Source organism: Macadamia integrifolia, unplaced genomic scaffold (assembly GCF_013358625.1).
Source record: "Macadamia integrifolia cultivar HAES 741 unplaced genomic scaffold, SCU_Mint_v3 scaffold631, whole genome shotgun sequence".
Lineage (NCBI taxonomy): Eukaryota > Viridiplantae > Streptophyta > Magnoliopsida > Proteales > Proteaceae > Macadamia > Macadamia integrifolia.
The window spans coordinates 253,469-274,398 of NW_024870502.1; the positions used below are offsets into that span (position 1 = coordinate 253,469).

A 20,930-nucleotide genomic window follows, 5' to 3' on the forward strand; every position below is an offset into this window, starting at 1 on the left:
AGGCGTCCAAGCGGTTATTTAGGGGTCTGGGTTGTAACCACTTTATTTTTATCACAAAAGGTGACAACTGCCTAGGTGACCGAAACCATTTATCGGAATCGGAACAGACTATTTATGATCAAATCAAACCGGAGAGTGAAGAAACAACACGATTCTGATTTCATAGGTTCTATTCCCAGTTCAGTTCAGTTCAAAACCGGAAAATCGACAGTTGCACTGAATAGAAACCAGATGCGCCGGATAAAAAACTTGAAAAATATTGACTAAAGTACTAAACGGTAAACATGGGTCATGGGGTGACTAGGTGAGTGTAACCATCTAACACTCTTAACCAGACAAAGTTACTAATCCTAATCCCTTTCGTATACCCTTTTACATTTACAACTTAATCTTTCCGCCTTGATTGTCATAGGCTCTTAGCGACTTAGCCTTATTTGGTATATGTATACAAAGATTGGAATGCCTGGAGTTAGCTATGTAGTAATTGAACTAGAGTTAGATAACAGATCAGTGGGGTCAATCATACCTTCCTCTACCTCATCCCCAAAAAGGAAAGGGCGGCTACCATGTCTAATTTCAGACCCATCTCCCTCTGTAATATCCTCTACAAATTCATTGCCAAAATTTTAGCTAAAAGGATCCAAAAAGTCACCTACTCTCCAGTTAGCCCTAACCAGTCTACCTTCATTGCTGGTAGAAACATTGCTGACAACAACATTCTATGTCATAAAATTTTTAGTCTTCGATCGAAAATCCCACTGCCTCGCCGCTCTTCTCAAAATCAAAATTCATAAAGCTTTTGACTACACTCATTGGGACTTCATCTCCAAAGTCCTAATTCAAATGTCCTTCCCTCCCGTCTCCTCCACTCGCTTTTCAGTCACGATAATGGTAGCCCAGCAGGTTATTTCTCCTCATCTGTTGGTATCAGGCAAGGTTGCCCTTCCCCTTCTTCTTCTCCTTAGCCCTTGAAGTGCTTTCTAGATCTATCCAATCTAACACTGATCATCATCTCATCTCCTCGATCCCCAAATGCAACCCCTTTTGCTCTCCCACCTTGGCTTCATTGATGCTCTTATGCTCTTCTCTAAAGCGGACCCGCTTTCCATCTCCACCATCATGTCTTCCTTCCATCTCTTTGAGAACCTTTCAGGCATTCACATTAACCTCCTCAAATCCAACCTCTTTCTTTCTAATGTCTCTGATTCGGTTCAAGCCCAACTTCTTGGCCTTGTTGGCTTCTCTCTTGGTTCCCTTCTGGTTAAATATTTGGGCCTTTCTCTCATGTCTTCTAGGCTGACTACCCACCACTGCTCCCCCATGCTCGATCTCTTGAGGAAAATACTCCAACTTTAGAAGGGTAAGATTTTGTCATACGCAAGTCGCTTAACTCAGATCAAATACATGCTTCAGTCCATGTACCTATATTGGTCTAGCAGTTTTGCCCTCCCCGCCTCTTCTACCAAGGCTATAGAGAACCATTTTTGCTCATTCCTTTGGAAAGGAGTTGATTCCTCCAAATTTCTCCACCCAACTACTTAGGTTGTTGTCTACCTCCCCAAATCTAAGGGTGGTCTAGGGTTAAGCAAAACTAAATAAGCCAACAATGTTGGGATCCTTAAACTCTTTTGGAAAACTTCCTCCAAAACAACATTTTTTGGGTGTATTGGGTCTATTCTTCTCCTCTTAAGACTGAATCCCTTTGGTCTACTCCCTCCCATAGGGATGCCTCTTGGATCTAGAGGAAAATCCTAAATCTTAGACCATTAGCTTTGAATGCCATTTTTTGCATCATTGGCAATGGATCTTCGACCAAGGTTCAAAATATCAGGTTTCGACCCTTGGGGAGTCCAAAATTTCGGTGGAAATTTGGAAAATTTTGAGCAAATCACGGAAATTTTTCCGGTTTGGTGGGAACTTTGGTTTCGATTTTTTTTTTTTTTTTTTTTTTTTTTGGTGTCCACGAGTTGCATACCATAGTAGATGTCGTAGCCGCTCCTCCGAATGCACCACATATGAATCTCATGACATGTTTGGGCCCCAATTGTTCTGATAGTCCGTCACTGCCCATCATAAGATGCATCATCAACATCAGCTAGGTATCCCAGCCAAGGGAATGGCCCAGTTGTGAACCATTATAAATCTTGGTCTTGTGTGGTTGTGAACTTTATTTTATTCTGCATTTTTTTTTTTTTTTTGCAATCACACTTGGGATATTATTTCGAAAAGATTTAAATTTCCCTTAGCATAACCGATTCAAACCCCTCTAGGTTATTTCAATTGGTATCAAAGCAAGAGCTCAACTTATTTGGGACTATTTTGTCTTAAAGTGAGTCAAAGATCATGGCCACATCCCAAGAACCACCAGAAAGCAAGAACGCCTCAAGACCCCTTACTCTCCTTTTGGAAATGTAGGTTTAAGAATTTTGTTTGTGGACATAACATTCTTGAGTGGAGAGCTATAGAGAATGGACCCTATGTCATCACTAAAGAGGTTGAAGGAAAGAAAGTACAAAAGGACGAGATGGAATGGATTGCAGATGATAGTCTTCATCTAGTACAACTTCAGAACCATCACCTTTCTACAGTGTGCCGTAAATGAAAAAGAATTCAACCGGGTAATAACATGTGACACTACCAAAGAGATTTAGGTCATGCTCCTAGTTGCACATGAAGGTACAGAAGAGGTAAAGGAAAGAAAGGTAGGCCAACTAGTTTCAGTTTATGAATCTTTTGTTATGAAAGAAAATGAAACTATCTCTGAAATGTTTACACGCTTTACTGATATTGTGAATAGCCTTAAAAGTCTAGGTAAGACCTATTCTAATGCTGAAAAAGTCAGAAAAATCTTGAGATCCACACCCATAGCTTGGAGACCAAAGAAGACTGTTATAAAAGAGGCTAAAGACCTAACAAAGATCACTCTCGACTATCTATTGGGATCTCTACAGACTCATGAGATGGAACTGACGGCTCACAAACAAGCTCTAGAAAGCAAGATAAGAACTATAGCACTAAAATCGTCCCAAACGGTTGAAGAGGTAAGTGATGATAATGATGACTTCGACATATAGAAGGAAATCTCCCTCATCACAAGAAAGTTCAACAAGTCCCTTAAGAAGAAAGGAAGAGTACCATACAGAGACAAATCCTACGGGGAGCAAGGTAAATCCAAATCCAAATCTAAGGAAACCTCTACTGATAAAAAGGACGTGATATTCTTTGAATGTAGGAAACTTGGACACTTCAAAACTGAATGCCCACACAAACCAAAGAAGAAAGCTTATGTAACCACATGGGATTCGAGTGATGAAGAAGAGAAAAATGACTCCGAAGAAGAAGTCACCAACCTAGCCTTGATGGCTCTTGGAGATGAAAAACAAGAGGTAAGCCAACAAACCCAAATTGAATCCTCCTTAAATGACTCGAATGAAGAACTTCAAAAAGCCTTTGAGGCTTTATATGAAGAGAGTCTAATATTAGAATTAGACAAAAGTCAATTGGAAAAGGAAGTAGTCACTCTAAACCAGAGAGTGGATGCTCCAACTTCCCGGGTGAGTGAACTTAAAGAAGAAAACTCAAAGTTAGCCACCACTCTTAGTACCTTTACCAAGGGACAAAGAAACCTTGACAATCTTCTTAGATCCCAACGCAAAGGTCCTCATGAAAAAAGGACTGGGATATGATGGACAAAACCCATCTAGAAGAAAAGAAAAACAGGTTAAGAACCCAAGAAGGATTGACCAAGGAAACCAACCATCCACCTCTTATGTTAAATGTGGTTTTTGCAAGAAAACTGGTCACTCCATTAACCAGTGTAATGCTAAGAAAAGAAAAACCATCAACTATCAAAATGAGAGACAAAGAACCAAAGCCAACCATGCCTACTACTATACTCCCCAGAGAAGGCAATATAGACCTCAAGAGGACTCAAGACCTATGCCTAGATATAGAAGATTCCAACTTCAAAGGCATTCTCTGTTGAAATGACACCTAGACATTTCCAAACATATAAAACATACCCAGAAGACCTCAAGGGAAATACCAATCTCAAAGACCATACAAATCTCAAAGATCTTATACACCTCAAAGATCATATGATTCATATGAACCCAAAAGAACTTAGAGAAACCCAAGGTCATCCCAAAGACAAACTCAGAGACCCAAGGTTCACGGTATTGGGTTTCGACCCCTGGGAGACCGAAATTTCTGTCGAAACCTAGGAAATTTCAAGGATACTGGGGAATTTTTCCCAATATGGTGGAAACTTAGGTTTCGACCCCCAAACAGTGTTTTTTTTGTCTGATTTTTTGTGTACATCCTATTTTAAACATTTCTAACACATTCACATCATTAGTTTCACAAAAAAAAAAAAAAACACAGTCTTACTTGTGTGGTGAACCAAAGGTCCAATAATCATTACGTTGACTTGTTGATTGAACTATGTTATAGGTAAATGCATTTAAAAAAAAAAAAAAACATTGACATGCAAAAAAAAATTCGGCCACCGTGAATGCGTAGATCGGGTCCTCACAAGTAACATAAAAAACTTACATAATTCTACTCTATTTATAAGTATATTCTATACATAAAATGATTTTTAGGAAAGTTGGGACTTACCTTTTTAGTCCAAGGTGTCTTTCTAATGTAGATGAAGCAAGAACCACCCTTAGATTCAACTTTGTTAGGAAAAAAATATAAATCTCCACTGTTTCCCGCTCCTAAGAGAAAAAACTAAGAGAGGGTCGAATTCTGCTAAAGAAGGCTTAGGTTTCTTTTCAAACTAACTTATATAGGACCTGGGTCAAGTCAAACCAATTGGTTTGGTCGAAATTTCCCATGTTTCGGTCGAAACATGGAAAATTCCGTCGAAACATGGTCAAAACCTATGACTTTTAAAAGTCATAGGACATATCGTTTCGAACCTTGGGGATACGGTCGAAACCTGCGAAATTCTTGAACCATGCAGAGACCTAAAAGCTATAAGACCACTTAAGTCCCAATAGGGACATTTGACACTAACAGTGACGGACCCATGAGATTATGGGGACCAATGTACAACTGAATTTCTGTTGTAGGTATGCTTGAAGAACAAGATAGAAGTTGAATGGATAATAGATAGTGAATTCTCTAAACACATGACATCCAACAAGAATCTGTTCTCAAGCCAACGTGACCAGGACGAAGGATGGATCTCCTTTGGAGATGATAGCAGAGGGAAGATTGCTGGAATTGGAAAAATTAAATTGGGAGGTATTTCTATTTCAAATGTTTATTATGTGAAAAATCTTAATTATAACCTGTTTAGTGTGAGTCAGCTATGTGGTATAGGTTATAAACTAGATTTTGATGTTTCACATTGCTATATTAAAGATGCCAATAATGATTTGATTTTAAAAGGATCAAAGAAGAATAATATCTATGTTTTGCATGCTAGATGAAACAAGTCCTTTTACTGCTTGTTTGGTATCTAACCATAGTGAGTCATCATTATGGCATAGAATGCTTGGACATGTAAATGTCAACCTAATCCAAACCATAGCATCCAAGGATCTTGTTAAGAATCTTCCTAAGATCAAATATAATAAAAGTAATTTCTGTGATGCTTGTCAAAAGGGCAAACAAACCAAGATATCCCATAAGTCAAAGAACATTGTTTCTTCATCCAGACCTTTGGAACTCCTTCACTTGGATTTGTTTAGCCCTATCAATGTATCTAGTTTGAATGGTAAAACATATACTTTTGTGATTGTGGATGATTACTCTAGATACACATGGACTGTTTTTCTTAAATACAAAATGGCGCATTTGATAAATTTGTAACTATGCAAAAGATTACAAAATCAAAAAGGTTATTCAGTAAGAAGCGGTGATCATAGAGGAGAGTTTGACAATATAAATCAATTTGATTTATATTGCAACAAGTATGGCATTGACCATAACTTCTCCACTCCTAGGACACCTCAATCTAATGGGGTTGTTGAAAGGAAAAACAGATCACTACAGGAAACTGCTAGGAGCCTAGGACAATGCTCAATGAGTATTCCTTGCCAAAATATTTTTTGGCTAAAGCTGTAAATACAGCTTGCTCAGTGCTTAACAAGATAATCCTTAGATCTATGCTTTCCAAAACTCCCTATGAGCTATATTTTGGTAAACTACCTACGGTAGATTACTTTAAGGTGTTTGGTTGTAAGTATTTCATCCTAAACATTAAAGATCGCCATGGAAAGTTTGATGCCAAATCTGATGAAGGAATATAAGGTATATTCCCTCAACAGTAGAGCATCTACTGTTGAAGAATCAATGAATGTTGGATTTGATGAATCTTTGCCTAAGGACATGTATAAACCTTTTGTTGATGATGATGATGATGTTGTTCTTGATGAAATAAAAAATAAAATGAATGAAATAACACTTGAAAAACCTCAAGAAAAGGACAAAGAAAAAGGCCGTTGAAAAATTAGAAACACTACCTAAGGAAATAATTCCCCATAGGAATCATCCCTTAAATAACATAATAGGAGATCTGGATGAAGGAATGCAAACTAGATCAAAATCTCTTGAGATATGCAACCATACTGCATTTTTCTTAAAGATTGAACCTACGAACATAAAAGAAGCCTTAAATGATAGTGACTGGATTGTTGCCATACAAGGACTTCACCAATTTGAAAGAAACAAGGTTTGGGAACTTGTCCCAAAACCTAACCACCACACCAGTATTGGTGCCAAGTGGGTCTTTCGAAACAAATTGGATGAAGATGGAAACATTGTAAGGAACAAAGCCAAATTAGTAGCAAAAGGATATAATCAACAGGAGGGCATAGACTATGATGAAACATATGCTCCTATTGTAAGATTAGAATACATTAGAATGCTACTAGACTTCGCATGCCATAAGAACTTCAAACTATATCAAATGGATGTAAAGAGTGCCTTCTTGAATGAAGAGGTGTATGTAGCTCAACCCCCCGGTTTTAAAAACCGAAAATTTCCAAACCATGTTTTTAAACTCGAGAAAAAAGCCCCCTATAGACTCAAACAAGCTCCTAGAGCTTGGTATGGGAGATTGAGTACTTTCTTAATAGAAAGTTGCTTCGCAAGGGGGAAGATTGATACTACACTATTTGTGAAAAATTAGAAGGATGGATGACAGACTCATTGTTCAGATTTATGTGGATGATATTATTTTTGGCTCAACTAATGAGAACATGTGTACTGATTTCAGTAAGAAAATGAGCAATGAATTTGAGATGAGTATGATGGAAGAATTGAATTTCTTCCTTAGACTTCAAATAAAACAAGCTGAAAATGGTATTTTTCTAAAGCAAAGTAAATACACCAAGGAACTTCTAAAGAAATTTGACACTAACAGTCAAAAATCTTCAGGCACTCCTATGAGTGCATCCTTGAAACTCACCAAGGATGAAGATGGCATTTCAAAGGATGTTACTAGATATAGAGGCATGGGAGCCTTCTATATTTAACGGCAAGTAGACCGGACATCATGTACAGCGTATGTGCATGTGCCCGTTTTCAAGCAAATCCTAAGAAATCAAACATCACTGCTGTTAAAAGAATTTTTAAATATTTGAAAAGCACGTGTGATGTAGGATTATGGTATCCTAAAAACCAACCCTTTGACTTAGTCAGTTTTTCAGATGCTGACTTTGCGGGCTGCCATGTTGATCAAAAGAATGCCAGTGATAGCTGTCATTTTCTTGGCTCTTGCTTTGTTTCTTGGTTTAGCAAGAAGCAAAACTCCGTGGCTTTATCCACCACCAAGGCCGAATATGTCGTGGCTGGTAGGTGTTGTGCCCAAATCCTTGGATGAAGCAAACTCTTCTAGACCTTGAGTGAAGTTCGAGTAGTGCCCAAATGTGCGATAACACCAGTTCCATAAACTTGAGTAAAAATCCTATCTTACACTCAAGGGCAAAGCACATTGACATTCGACATCACTTCTTGCGAGATACTATTCAGAATGACGATGTCTCCCTCGAGTACATCGAAATTGAAAAGCAACTCGCAGATATCTTCACCAAACCCCTAAATGAAGAAAGGTTTTACTCTTTAAGAAAAGAGCTTGGGATTTGCAACCCATTTGGATGAAGTAGAGGCATATTCATCAACCCAAATCCCAATGCAAATCTATGTCCAAAATCCCACTACAAACCCCCTACCAAAAACATTTTTTTTTTTTTTACTTTTTGGGCTTGCAAGTCGACCTCCCCTGAACCACAGGTCAACCGCCCTTCACAGAGACTCTGGCCGGTCGATCATCCCTAAATAGCAGGTCGACCGCCCTTGGCCGAATGACTGGCCGGTCGACCGTCCATGAACAGCAGGTCAACCACCGCCGTCGTTTCTTGCGAGATTGGGTTTTAAGAACTCGACTTTTAGCTCTTATTTCCCCACTTTTAAAAACCTAAACCACTTAAACCCCAATTGCGATTTTTCCCCTCTCAAAACCCTAGCCAAAAACCCCTTCCTAACCTAGATCCATCAAATCTCTCATCTTCTTCCCCAAAATCCTTCACTTTCTTCATTCTCTCTTCACCTTCTCTCAGTGGCTTCTCAACGCCCAAGCAAGGGGAAGAAATCCATGGCCAACAAAGGGAAGAGGAAGGCTTCAAGCTCCACCAATGAAGACAAGTGGCTCTCCTCCTCCTTGGCTAGAGAATGTTGAGAGATGTACATCCCTTGCCAAATTGAACAAGGTAAGAACATCAACTTTGTCTCTCTCACTACATATGCTATCAAAGATCATTTTGATGCCCTAGGTTGGGGGACTATTTTGAAATTAGATGCCCAATGCTACCCCCATCTTGTGAGAATGTTCTACTGCAATCTTACAGCGACTGGTGTGGAAGAAGAGTTAAAACTCCATTCCTATGTGAAAAGTGTGTACATTGAATTAGATATCTAAACCTTGGGAGATATCCTTGATATCTCGGTTGAAGGGGATCTAAAATTCTACCAACCCAAGACCTACATTGAAGAGTTCATGGATGTGGATACCGTGTACTCTAGTATCATGAAAAACTATGACAACACCCACTAGATCACATCCAAAGAACTCACGGATTTGGGAAGGATAGTGCACCTTATCATTCAATACAACATCTTACGTAAGGGAGGTCACCGGGAAGTAGTCTCTCCATTCCATGCCTATGTTACTTACTGTGCTGGCGAGTCGGTGAGCATCAATCTCACATATGTTATTCTGATGAATATGGTAGCACATGGAGATAAGCTTCAGAAAGGCAACCTGCTCAATGGGAGACTGATTTGTCAGATTCTAGAGTACTTTGATGTGGACTTCTCTGAAGAGATATTTGAGCCCATCCCCCCAGGGATAGATCTCACCACTGTGCAGAAAATGCACCTCATCCCGAAGCCAAGAACTGCTTCCAGGCGTGCAGCAGCTGAACCGAGTCACCCTGAAGAAGGACAAGGGAGTGAAGCCTCTAATGCCTTCGTCACTGTTGCCGACCTTCAAAAGTTTGGTACTGAAGTGTTTACTCGCCTAGACCAGATAGAGAAGAAGCAGAACGCTATTCTGGAGCTGCTTAATGATGAAGAATAGCATGGTTGTCTCTTTTTATATGCATTCTGTTTGAATTCTATTGATTGAAAAACTCTATTTTTAATGATGCGGATCCGGATTCCAAGGACGGGATCTGATCGCTTATCAGCCCACTATTAACAAATAATTCAATTTAAAACAAACCAGTGGCAGTAATGTAATTTATGGCACAACTTAGAACCCTTTTTAGGATGAAATAGCTGAATGGGACAGATCTGGAATTAATCCCAAAGAAAACTCAATTCTGGAAATTTATTTGGTGTTTCTAATAATGAGTGGCAGAATTGTAATTATAAGTCACCAAGCTAATAAATGGAAACAAGGAATAACGTGAGATGAGGGAGGGGTATTCTGGAATTAGGAATAAAGAAACTCAAGGGAATTAAAAAGTAAAGGCAGGGGTATAAATGGAAAAACAGAAGTTAAACGAGAAAAAAATAACTCACGATAGAACTAGGTCTTCTTCCTTAGTACATAACAGAGGAGGCAATGGGGCGTAACTTCAATTCAATGGAGCTCAGCCGACAGGTCTCAGTTTGGCCTTAAAATTTCAGGCGAAGCTTCTCAATAGGAGGCTCTATCGATCCCACAAGATAGCCCCTTGGATCTGCAAGCTGGGAGGCTGCGGGAAGAACCAAAAATAAAGCCAGGCGGTAGAACTTCTAGCAGTCCAGTTGCAGGCTTGGTTTCTCAACACAGAGGAGCCGTTATGACCTGAGTTTCAAAGAAGGTGAGTCGCCTAGGCACAGATTACCCTCGACCCAAGTCTTAGGGTCACTCGCTGAGGGACCAATCTTCAGGGACAGATTGTTCAGTTCTGGTAGGTATCACCCAGAATAGAGTTAAAAGAAAACAGAAAAATCATGAAGATATGAGGGAGATAAAAGAAGAAGAAACAATGAAGAAGTAGAGGAATGGATTTCAGAGAGTCAGGGAGGGGAAAACAACTCATGGCAGCCATGGTTTCCATATCAAATTTCTATTCTTAAAAACTTCAGATCTCAATATCAGTTTTCTTCCATTACATGGCTATTTAAAGAGAATCAAAACATAAAATTGGTAAGTTATTAAAAATAGAAACTATCCTAATTGGCAACTGAAAATAAAAATTCAATCTATATAAAAATACTACCAACTAATTCTAACTCTAAAAGGAAAGAAAATGAATCAAATCAAAGGCTATCTCAAGCCCAATGCCCAACTGCATCAGCTCTCCCGATCTTAAAAGAACTCGACTTCGTCGAGTTAGGTCATGCTCCCAAGATTCTCATATAAGTTGCTCATTGATGAGGTGGCACGTATCTCAAAGCAGAAGATGGGAACATAAGAACAAGAGGAGGGAGAGTAGGCTGACGTGTCACTAGAGCAGGAGTCAGTCGACGACATGGCATGTCTGATAATGTGTGTGGCCTCAATAAGTACGTACGACCTCCTTGCTTCACCTTGATGGTGTTTCGTACGCCATCATAGAGAATACCAGCATGTCGCTGCCAAGGTCGCCCTAGAAGGATGTCGCAGTGCGCCAATGGGGTGACCAAACAAGTGGCATGGTACTGTAACGGCCCAAACTGTAAATGTACTCAAACAAATTTAGCAGATATAAAATTTGCTTCTGCCCCAGTATCAACAACTGCATGAACATCAGTAAGGTCGGAGCCGTGCAGGAGAGTACCATTCTGTCTGAAGAGAGGAGCCTTGTCAACTAGTCTGTTTGAAAATGATGAAGGACTAGCTGAATGAGCTTCTACATCCTCATCATCATAGTCAAACATATCATCTTTCTCGAGGGGATAAGGATATAAAGTAGACTCATCTTTAATCTTCTCTGTCGGTTGCTTCTCTACTGCATTCACAGAGCGAGTCCTATTGGGACACTTGTTGGAGTAATGACCCTTCTCGCCACAACTATATCATCTAATGTTCTTCACCCCATCACTGTCCTTGACAAACTCTGACCTTTTTTCTTCAACTCGACGAGCTTCAGGCTTCTTTTCCTCCATACGTGGTGGAGGTCTATAAACTGAAGAAGTCTTGAGCATACCCTTCCAATAAATGGACTTCTCTTCAGTTGTCTTGGCATGAGCCGTTCCCACATCAACAGACATGAAATAAGTGTTAGCCAACTCGAGTCAAATCTCAGTACTTAGACCACTGATATATCGCATCACCCGTTGCTGGTCTGTTTTCTGAAGTCGACATCTTGAAGACAGCTTGTGGAATTCGAGGGTGTAGGAATCCACATCTTTGTTCCCTTGTTACAAGTTAAGTAATTCAAGGAACATTACCTTTTCATAATTAAGAGGAACAAATTTTTCAATCAGGATCTACTTCATGACCTCTCAATTAGTAACGGGTCCAAGTCTTCTAACAAACCTTGCATGCAGTACATCATCCCACCATGAACATGCATACCCATAGTTGTCAAGGCGTCGCCTAGGCATCCAGGCGGTTTGCCTGGGGCCTAGGCGACAGTCGCCTTCTTGCACTGCATATTGCCTTGTGTTTTAACACTTATTTATGCCAAATATCATTTAAGTAAATGCTTTTTATATTTGTTATTTCATTTACTTAAGATATTATTCATAAATAAGCAAATACCCCCTATTTGAATCCGATAAAAATAGTTTAAAAATCAAATTCCAAAAGGTAAAAAGTCCCCCCCCCCCCCGCGTCCAAGAAGAAAAACTGGATTTTGGTTATAGGGGCGATTTTCAACTTTTAAACACTGGAGTTTTTCTCAATTATGAAAATTTTATAAATTCTATCATGTTAAAATTGCTAAAAACCAAAAGTCCGGTAAAATAATTTTTTTTTTTGATATCCATAAAATCATTTTCATTTAGGCGATTTTAATAGCATTCACACACTTCAAAATAAGTTTGACCGGAGCATAACTTTGTCATTACAACTTAGATTTAAGTAATCTTAGACTTATTGGAAAGCTGGTTTTATATTATAACTGATACAAAAAGTCATGTAAAAATAATATCATTTGACCAGTCAAACTTATTATAGAACCAGAGCATTTCTCTAAATTTTGATTTTTTATAACTTAATATGACTTAATGTTAATTTTTTATGATTTAATATGGCTAAATGTTGATTTTTAATGACTTGATGTTGCCTAATCTTGATTTTTTATGATACAAGGTATATATAGCTTACTAAATAATGTTAGAAAATAGGAAAAATAAAAAATAACAATTGGTCGCCTTGTTCGCCTCAAGGCGTGCGCCTTCCCGCCTAAGCGCTTAGACAACCCTCCACCGCCTTGGTTCTCCTTGGCACCGTGACAACTATGTGCAAACCCAATAAACTTGATGAGGATGAGTTCACACTTCTTCACGTCTGGAAGAGACTTATATGCAAAAATCCTCTCAACTTTGGTAAGCCAGTCAAGAAATTCCTTAGGTCCCTTTTCACCACTGAACTCTGGAACTTCAACTTTGATGCCATAATCTCTATCAGAAAATTGCCGAGTAACATCTTGTGGGACAACTAGATTAAGTTGCTACCTCTAAGGTGTATCTTCAATCCGTAGGGCATTAAACTGAGGAGGTGGTGTAGATGGTCCTTTATCGACTCGCGTTTCAGACTTTTGCATAAAGGTAAAAATCTTAGCGAGGGCACCTTGAGTGTCGTCCATAAACTTGTCATATTTGGCCTCATTCTTCTCAATCCTAGCATTAGTTTTCTATTGGTTCTCAAATACCTCACGATACAATTTGTTCAACTCAGTATTAGTAATGTTACCTGTCATGGTTAGAGAAGTGCAGGAAATTTTGCTCTGATACCACTTGATGCGGATCCGGATTCCAATGACGGAATCGGATCACTTATAAGCCCATAATTAACAAATAATTCGATTTAAAACAAACCAGTGGCAGTAATGTAATTTATGGCACAATTAGAACCCTTTTTAGGATGAAATAGCTGAATGGGACAGATCTGGAATTAATCCCAAAGAAAACTCAATTCTGGAAATTTATTTGGTGTTTCTAATAATGAGTGGCAGAATTGTAATTATAAGTCACCAAGCTAATAAATGGAAACAAGGAATAACGTGAGATGATGGAGGGGGGTATTCTGGAATTAGGAATAAAGAAACTCAAAGGGAATTAGAAAGTAAAGGCAGGGGTATAAATGGAAAAACAGAAGTTAGATGAGAAAAAAATAACTCACGATAGAACTAGGTCTTCTTCCTTAGTACATAACAGAGGAGGCGATGGGGCGTAACTTCAATTCAATGGAGCTCAGCCGACAGGTCTCAGTTTGGCCTTAAAATTTCAGGCGAAGCTTCTCAATAGGAGGCTCTATCGATCCCACAAGATGGCCCCTTGGATCTGCAAGCTGGGAGGCTACGGGAAGAACCAAAAATAAAGCCAGGCGGTAGAACTTCTAGCAGTCCAGTTGCAGGCTTGGTTTCTCAACACAGAGGAGCCGTTATGACCTGAGTTTCAAAGAAGGTGAGTCGCCTAGGCACAGATTACCCTCGACCCAAGTCTTAGGGTCACTCGCTGAGGGACCAATCTTCAGGGACAGATTGTCCAGTTCTGGTAGGTATCACCCAGAATAGAGTTAAAAGAAAACAGAAAAATCATGAAGATATGAGGGAGATAAAAGAAGAAGAAACAATGAAGAAGTAGAGGAATGGATTTCAGAGAGAGTCAGGGAGGGGAAAACAACTCACGGAAGCCATGGTTTCCATATCAAATTTCTATTCTTAAAAACTTCAAATCTCAATATCAGTTTTCTTCCATTACATGGCTATTTAAAGAGTATCAAAACATAAAATCGGTAGGTTATTAAAAATAGAAACTATCCTAATTGGCAACTGAAAATAAAAATTCAATCTAAATAAAAATACTACCAACTAATTCTAGCTCTAAAAGGAAAGAAAAGGAATCAAATCAAAGGCCATCTCAAGCCCAACGCCCAACTGCATCATTTAATTTCCCTAATTATGAGCTGGAACTCTACTTTATTCTACTTTTTGTGGAATCCTATATGTGTAAGACATTTTATGGTGTTAATGACTTATGGATTTTTTTTTTTTACTTTGTCACTTTTTACCCCTGGCATATAAGCAGGGGGAGCATGTCTTATCTTACTCCTTCTCATGCACCCACCTTTTTGCTGTTGAAAAAAAGGGGAGAAATATGAGATTGTATGTGGATTTCTTGTTTCTGAAAATTACAATTCTACTTGCATTATATATATTTTTTTTCTATTTGTTTGTTATCACCAAAAAGGGGGAGATTGTTGGGAACATGCCCACACTCCTAAATGTGTTTTGAAGATAACAAACAAATAGTGGCATCAACCACAAGTGTTAAGAGTTGCTTAGTGTAAAAGGACATCTTGAAGCCAAGTTCTTGCATAACAAAGCTTCAAGAAATCAAGCTTTGAGAAAACAACACATGAAGCTCAAGACATGGAATTGCAAACAAGAAGAATAGAAGATGAAGTGTCAAGAGTGGAAGTATCAAGTGAAGATGAAGACCACTAGGATAGAATAGTCTTCTCGATGTGATATGTAACCTCTCAAATATATACGTGCACGCACCTCATACATTTGCATTGCACCATACTAGAATGACCTTAGGACATACTTTGATCAAGTATGAAAATCCCTATATGATATGGAACATATTAAGAAAAATATGCTCTAGTGAAATTTAGTGAAAACCACTTTGACCTGACTCAAGGGTATTTTGAGTAACCATAGAGTCAGTATCAGGAGATGGGACCTTCATGAAAGTTGTAAGAAATCGAGTCACGGTTCCAACACAATTGGAATTGGGTCAATCTGAGGTCGGACCAGAAAGTTACGGCCGAAACACTAATGACGGGTCAGTATGACAGTAGTCTGTCAAAATCTGGACAGAACTGCAAGAGGTCAACCGGCACTGTCTGAGCCTACAGGTCGACCGGAACTATCCGAGCCTTGTGGAGGTCAACCGGCTGAAACCCCCGGTCGACCAGTGCCTGTCTGCCTGGCTCCAACGGCTAGTTTTTTACTCCAACAGCTCTTGGAGGACAACCGGCTACCGATGGAGGTTGACAGATGGACCCAAAATATAACTGTTAGACCCAAATTTACTACCTAAAAGGACCACCTAACCTCACCTATAAATACCACTAATGCTCTCAATTAAATATTCATTAATACTAAGCATTAGAGCACACTTTTGATAGCATTCAAGGTCAAAAGGGATTCCACATTACTTGAGCACTTATCACTTTATCACAAGAATAAGCTCAAGTCCTTATCAAAGTCTTCCATATTTCTATTGTTCAAAGTCAAAGCTCACTGAAGACTCACCAAGGTGCATTCATTCCATTATTGCATATCTCATTTGCACCAGCGGTAACCCTCTTCTATTCCACTACTTTTATTTCTCTGTTTTTACATTAAGTCTAGACTGTACTTAGGCTTGTGTAGAGGATTCTCTCATCTTTAAAAGAGTGTAAGGTGTCTCTCTACCTTAAATGAGATTGTAAACATGCCTCTCTACCTGTAAAGGGGATTGTATGGATTCTCTTATCCTTAAAAGATTGTGTAAAGGTTTTCCTCCCTACCTACTGTACTAAATGTGAAGACCTAGTGGAATACCTTACAAGAGAATCTTGTAGGGAGTGGACTAGACTCAAGTTGAGTCGAACCACTATAAATCTTGGTCTTGTGTGGTTGTGAACTTTATTTTATTCCACATTTTTATTTCGCAATCATACTTGCGATATTATTTCGAAAAGATTTAACTTTCCATTAGCATAACCTATTCACCCCACTCTAGGTTATTTCAATGACTACCAGGACGGGGTTATTAGGGGTTTGCCAGGTGACCGATGGTCACATTCCGGGACCGGCAGGCCGATGGTTGTATACATCGCTGGGTGACCGATGTGTCATTTTTGGGACCAAGGATACAACCTAATGCGTCGTAGTACCATGAACCCACTTAGTTGTATATTAGGTGGTTTAATGTAAAATGAACTACATCATTCTTGCATCATGGACTGTGTATATGCTTGCATAAACCCCATCCCTCACTGAGCTCGTTGAAGCTCACACCACGTGCGTGTTGCTGTTTAGATGATGATGCAGGTGTTGTAGTGCCACTGGGAAGTGACACTTCTTCCTCTGTGTCTGAGTACGGAGTCGATGACTGGTGGACACCAGAAGCCGAGGAGCACCACGATTGTGCTTGTGATACATGTGCGTATGTAGCACCGTGAGTCGGGTGGTGATCTGTTATCATCCTAATACCTTATTTTTGGATGGTATTCTTTTTTGAGTTACTATATGTATGTTTTGACAGATGTGAACAGAATAAACTTTTGTAATGTAATATATTAACATTAGTTGTTTTCCCCGCTTGATTCATGATTCCACTATATTATACTCTGATTCCACTGCAATTGTTTAGCTGATTCGGTATTGTGTAATTGTGACGGTTAAGGTACTACTATCAGAGATCCTAGTAGAGGCATAAGACGGTAAGCGTCTTATTCACACCGCTAGTATCCTAGTGTTGGGAGCGGGTTGTGACATTTTGTCTCTTTGTGATTTCCAGATTTTGTTTCCTTTTCCATGGACTAGACTTTGTTTCTTTTTGTGTTTTTCTTAGTTGACAAGTAATTGTTTTAGCTGTTAGTTTCTTAGTTTAGTTACCTCCCTTTTTATGTAGTTTCTTATTTCAACTATTTCCTTTCCCATTACTTACCAATTTTGTACAATGCTGTCAAGCCTATATAATGTAACTGATTATAAGCCTTAGAAGAAGATTTGATTAATGAATAGCTGAGAAGTTTCTACATGGCTATGAGGGTCGACGAGGGGTGGGATGCCCAAAAACTCAAGAAGGTGAAGAGGCCTGAACCAACTACCATTCTTCTTTCCCATTCTCATCCCTCTGTATTATTCTGTTTTTCCCTTTTAATTTCTGTTATTTCTTTGAGTATTGTAAAGCTATCAAGAGTGCAATTGATTTTTGATTCAAGGATCAAAACCAACCAGAAAAGCTGCTACTCTGCTGAACAACGGAGGAGCCTGTGACAGCTTTTAGGTGATTTTTCTGGGCAGATTCCGAGCCCCCTGATCTCAGCATCCCTTGAGCTTCTACCACCAGGCTTTTGTGTTATATTAGGATTTCCAAAAGGCTCCTTCGACCTGCAGAACAGGCCCTACAGTAGTTTGCAGCCTTGTTTCCTAAAGGTTTCCTAATTGATAACCTATCTCCAGTTCTCCCCAAACCAGCCAGTAGTTGAGGCTCAACTTTTTAAGGACAACAGATAGGCATCATACAAAGAACCTTCAATCCAATTTTGAGGATCATCTGGAACTGCTTCCCTAAGTTCTTGGAGAAGTACCAAAGTTTCTTTTTTCTTGCAACCATAGTTGTCACGGCACCAAAGCAAACCAAGGCGGTGGAGGGTTGTCTAAGCGCTTAGGCGAGAAGGCGCACGCCTTGAGGCAAACAAGGCGACCAACTGTTATATTTTTTTTTTCCTATTTTCTAACATTATTTAGTAAGCTATATATACCTTGTATCATAAAAAATCAAGATTAAGCAACATCAAGTCATTAAAAATCAACATTTAGCCATATTAAATCATAAAAAATTAACATTAAGTCATATTAAGTTATAAAAAAAATAAAATTTAGAGAAATGCTCTGGTTCTATAATAAGTTTGACTGGTCAAATGATATTATTTTTACATGAGACTTTTTGTATTAGTTATAATATAAAACCAGTTTTCCAACAAGTCTAAGATTACTTAAATCTGAGTTGTAATGACCAAGTTATGCTCCGGTCAAACTTATTTTTAAGTGTGCGAATGCTGTTAAAATCGTCTGAATGAAAATAATTTTATGGATATCAAAACAAAAAATTATTTTACCAGACTTTTGGTTTTTAGCAATGTTTTAACATGATAGAATTTATAAAATTTTCATAATTGAGAAAAACTCCAACATTTAAAAGTTGAAAATCGCCCCTATAACCAAAATCCAGTTTTTCTTCTTGGACTGGGTGGTTGACTTTTTATCCTTTTAGAATTTGATTTTTAAACTATTTTTATTGGATTCAAATAGGGGGTATTTGCTTATTTATGAATAATATCTTAAGTAAATAAAATAATAAATATAAAAATGAAATAACAAATATAAAAAGCATTTACTTCATTTGGCATAAATAAGTGCCAAAACACAAGGCGGCATACAGTGCAATAAGGCGACTGTCGCCTAGGCCCCAGGCAAACCGCCTGGACGCCTAGTACGCCTTGGCAACGCCTTGACAACTATGCTTGCAACCGGCATGTCTCCCAGTTCAACCATCAGAAATTGACCAAATTTGGGGGGGCTTATTGAATCATACAAGTGCTCCATTCGATCCAAAAATTAGGCTCATCTGAGCCCTGGTTTGCAAGATACAGACTACCCTAATTCTGCCCTAAACCGCGTTTATTTCTCAGTTGAACTTTCTGACGATATTTGAGTCTATTGTTTGAAGATTTTTTTGGAGCCTATCACTAGTCCTTTACTGGGGTTGATTACAACCCTAATCTTCCTTACATCACCCTTCAAATGCCTTTTCCACAAATCATGACCGTCTCAGTGTAGAACATTATAAACAACAACATCCAAAACCTTATCCCAACTTAATCGGGTTGGCTATATGGAGATTCCAAGCAAGGACGAGAGCGAGGATCCATGCAAAAAAATTGACGGGTTATGGCTAATTATAAAGAATTACTTAACTGATGGAAAACCTTTAGTAGGTCCATACATAGAACTCTTCCATTGTGGAATATCCATAGCCATTAGCTCACCAGTACAAAAGTCAACTAACTACAGAAATTATTTTCAGAATGCTATATAAGCCACTTAAAATAAATAATAAGCATTAGGTTGGAAGCTCCAATCAAGTAAGCATGTACACTGCATGAATGTTAGTAAACCAAGTAACTTATGCCATCATATATATATCCTAGGGCTTTCACAAAATCCTCTCAGAAAGGACAACAAAGAAAAGACAAAAGAAGTAGCACAACAGTAGTTTTGCTAGGTCTAGCACAACAAATGGCCTGATTTGAGTTGCATGTGGGGATGATATAGCCAACATGAATGTTGGATGGGAGCACCTGCAAAATTTGGCGATCCAAATCAACCATAAGGGTCACCATGTGTTGGACTATTACCCCTATAATTTCAGCCATTAACCTGATTTGGCCCACCTTGACTTTCCAATCACTTTTCAGAGCATCGTTAAAAGCCATGGAAATCCTCATCTCACTTGCACTTGATACCTAAATAAGGAGGATGGGGCTTACCTGAGCATCAATTTTTGGGTGCCAGGCAACTGAAAACTGCCCCTTGTACCACCTTCCCCATAAAAGAAACTTAAAAACAAGCAAAAAGGTTAGATTCTATCCTTACCATCTTGCAAGTGAACCTGGTGCTCCATTGTCTGCAAACGCAGTTTCAGCTCACTGTTTTCAGCAGTCAGACCTGTGGTATCTCTCTGCCCATGGGGAACCCAAATAAAAAATATCAATCAGATCCAAATAATAGGTGAACAAGCAAGCAAGGTTTATTCAGGGTAGACACTGTAAAACAAGCAAGAATGAGAGGCCATGATTTCAATTTCTACAATGAGATTCGACTCTTCAGTTTGAAGAGGACAATGGTATGAAATACACCTGCAACATTGACAATTGAGCAGACAGTGTAGTTGCTTCGGTTTGCAGTGTCTGCACTTTGCGTTCAAGCTCAGATATGTAGCGCATTTTCCTTTCTTTTGACCTTGCTGCTGACTGCCTATTAGCCCAGATTCTATTCACATGAAACAGATGGTCAATAATTGTTCAATACTTCTTGCCTGGTAATTTAAAAGACCAAGATAAGGGCAAAGTTCTTTTTCACTCATCATCCGAGTAAATTGAAACTAATATGCACATCATCACTAAAGAAAAAGAATTTGAAGTACCTTGAAGTTAGGGTGGCAACGAGGAGTATAGGAATGGATGATGACCTAATCCTTACCCTAAGGGATTTTCTGGGACTTTACCCTTAACATACTCCATCAGCTGATGCCCTCACCTCTACCTAAAGGAGGAAAAATTCATCCACTCGGTAAATAATAAGGTAAGGCAGCTAAAATCCTAATGCTGAATGCTCTTTTAAGTTTTAACCTGTAATTCTGGTCTTGAAGCCACTTACGTTGGGAATTTCAAAGGGGCAATGGGCTTGATAGACTAAATGTTATGGGATGGGTTATGGGTATATGGACCATAGATGTTAAATTTGCGAACTACTCGGCAAATTATTCAGCCA

The 20,930-nt window shown here is 38.9% G+C and overlaps 1 protein-coding gene across 2 annotated transcripts in view; it reads right to left on the reverse strand.

Moving 5' to 3' along the window:
• Window positions 1-20,930, reverse strand: part of LOC122069529 (probable transcription factor PosF21) — a 59,890-nt gene that overhangs the window by 9,832 nt on the left and 29,128 nt on the right. For both annotated transcript variants that reach the window (XM_042633570.1, XM_042633571.1), the window contains exons 3-4: window positions 20,297-20,429; window positions 20,034-20,118 (exon numbers count right to left, since the gene is read on the reverse strand). In XM_042633570.1, the coding sequence (XP_042489504.1) occupies window positions 20,034-20,118; window positions 20,297-20,429 (218 nt within the window). The remainder of the gene's footprint in view (window positions 1-20,033; window positions 20,119-20,296; window positions 20,430-20,930) is intronic.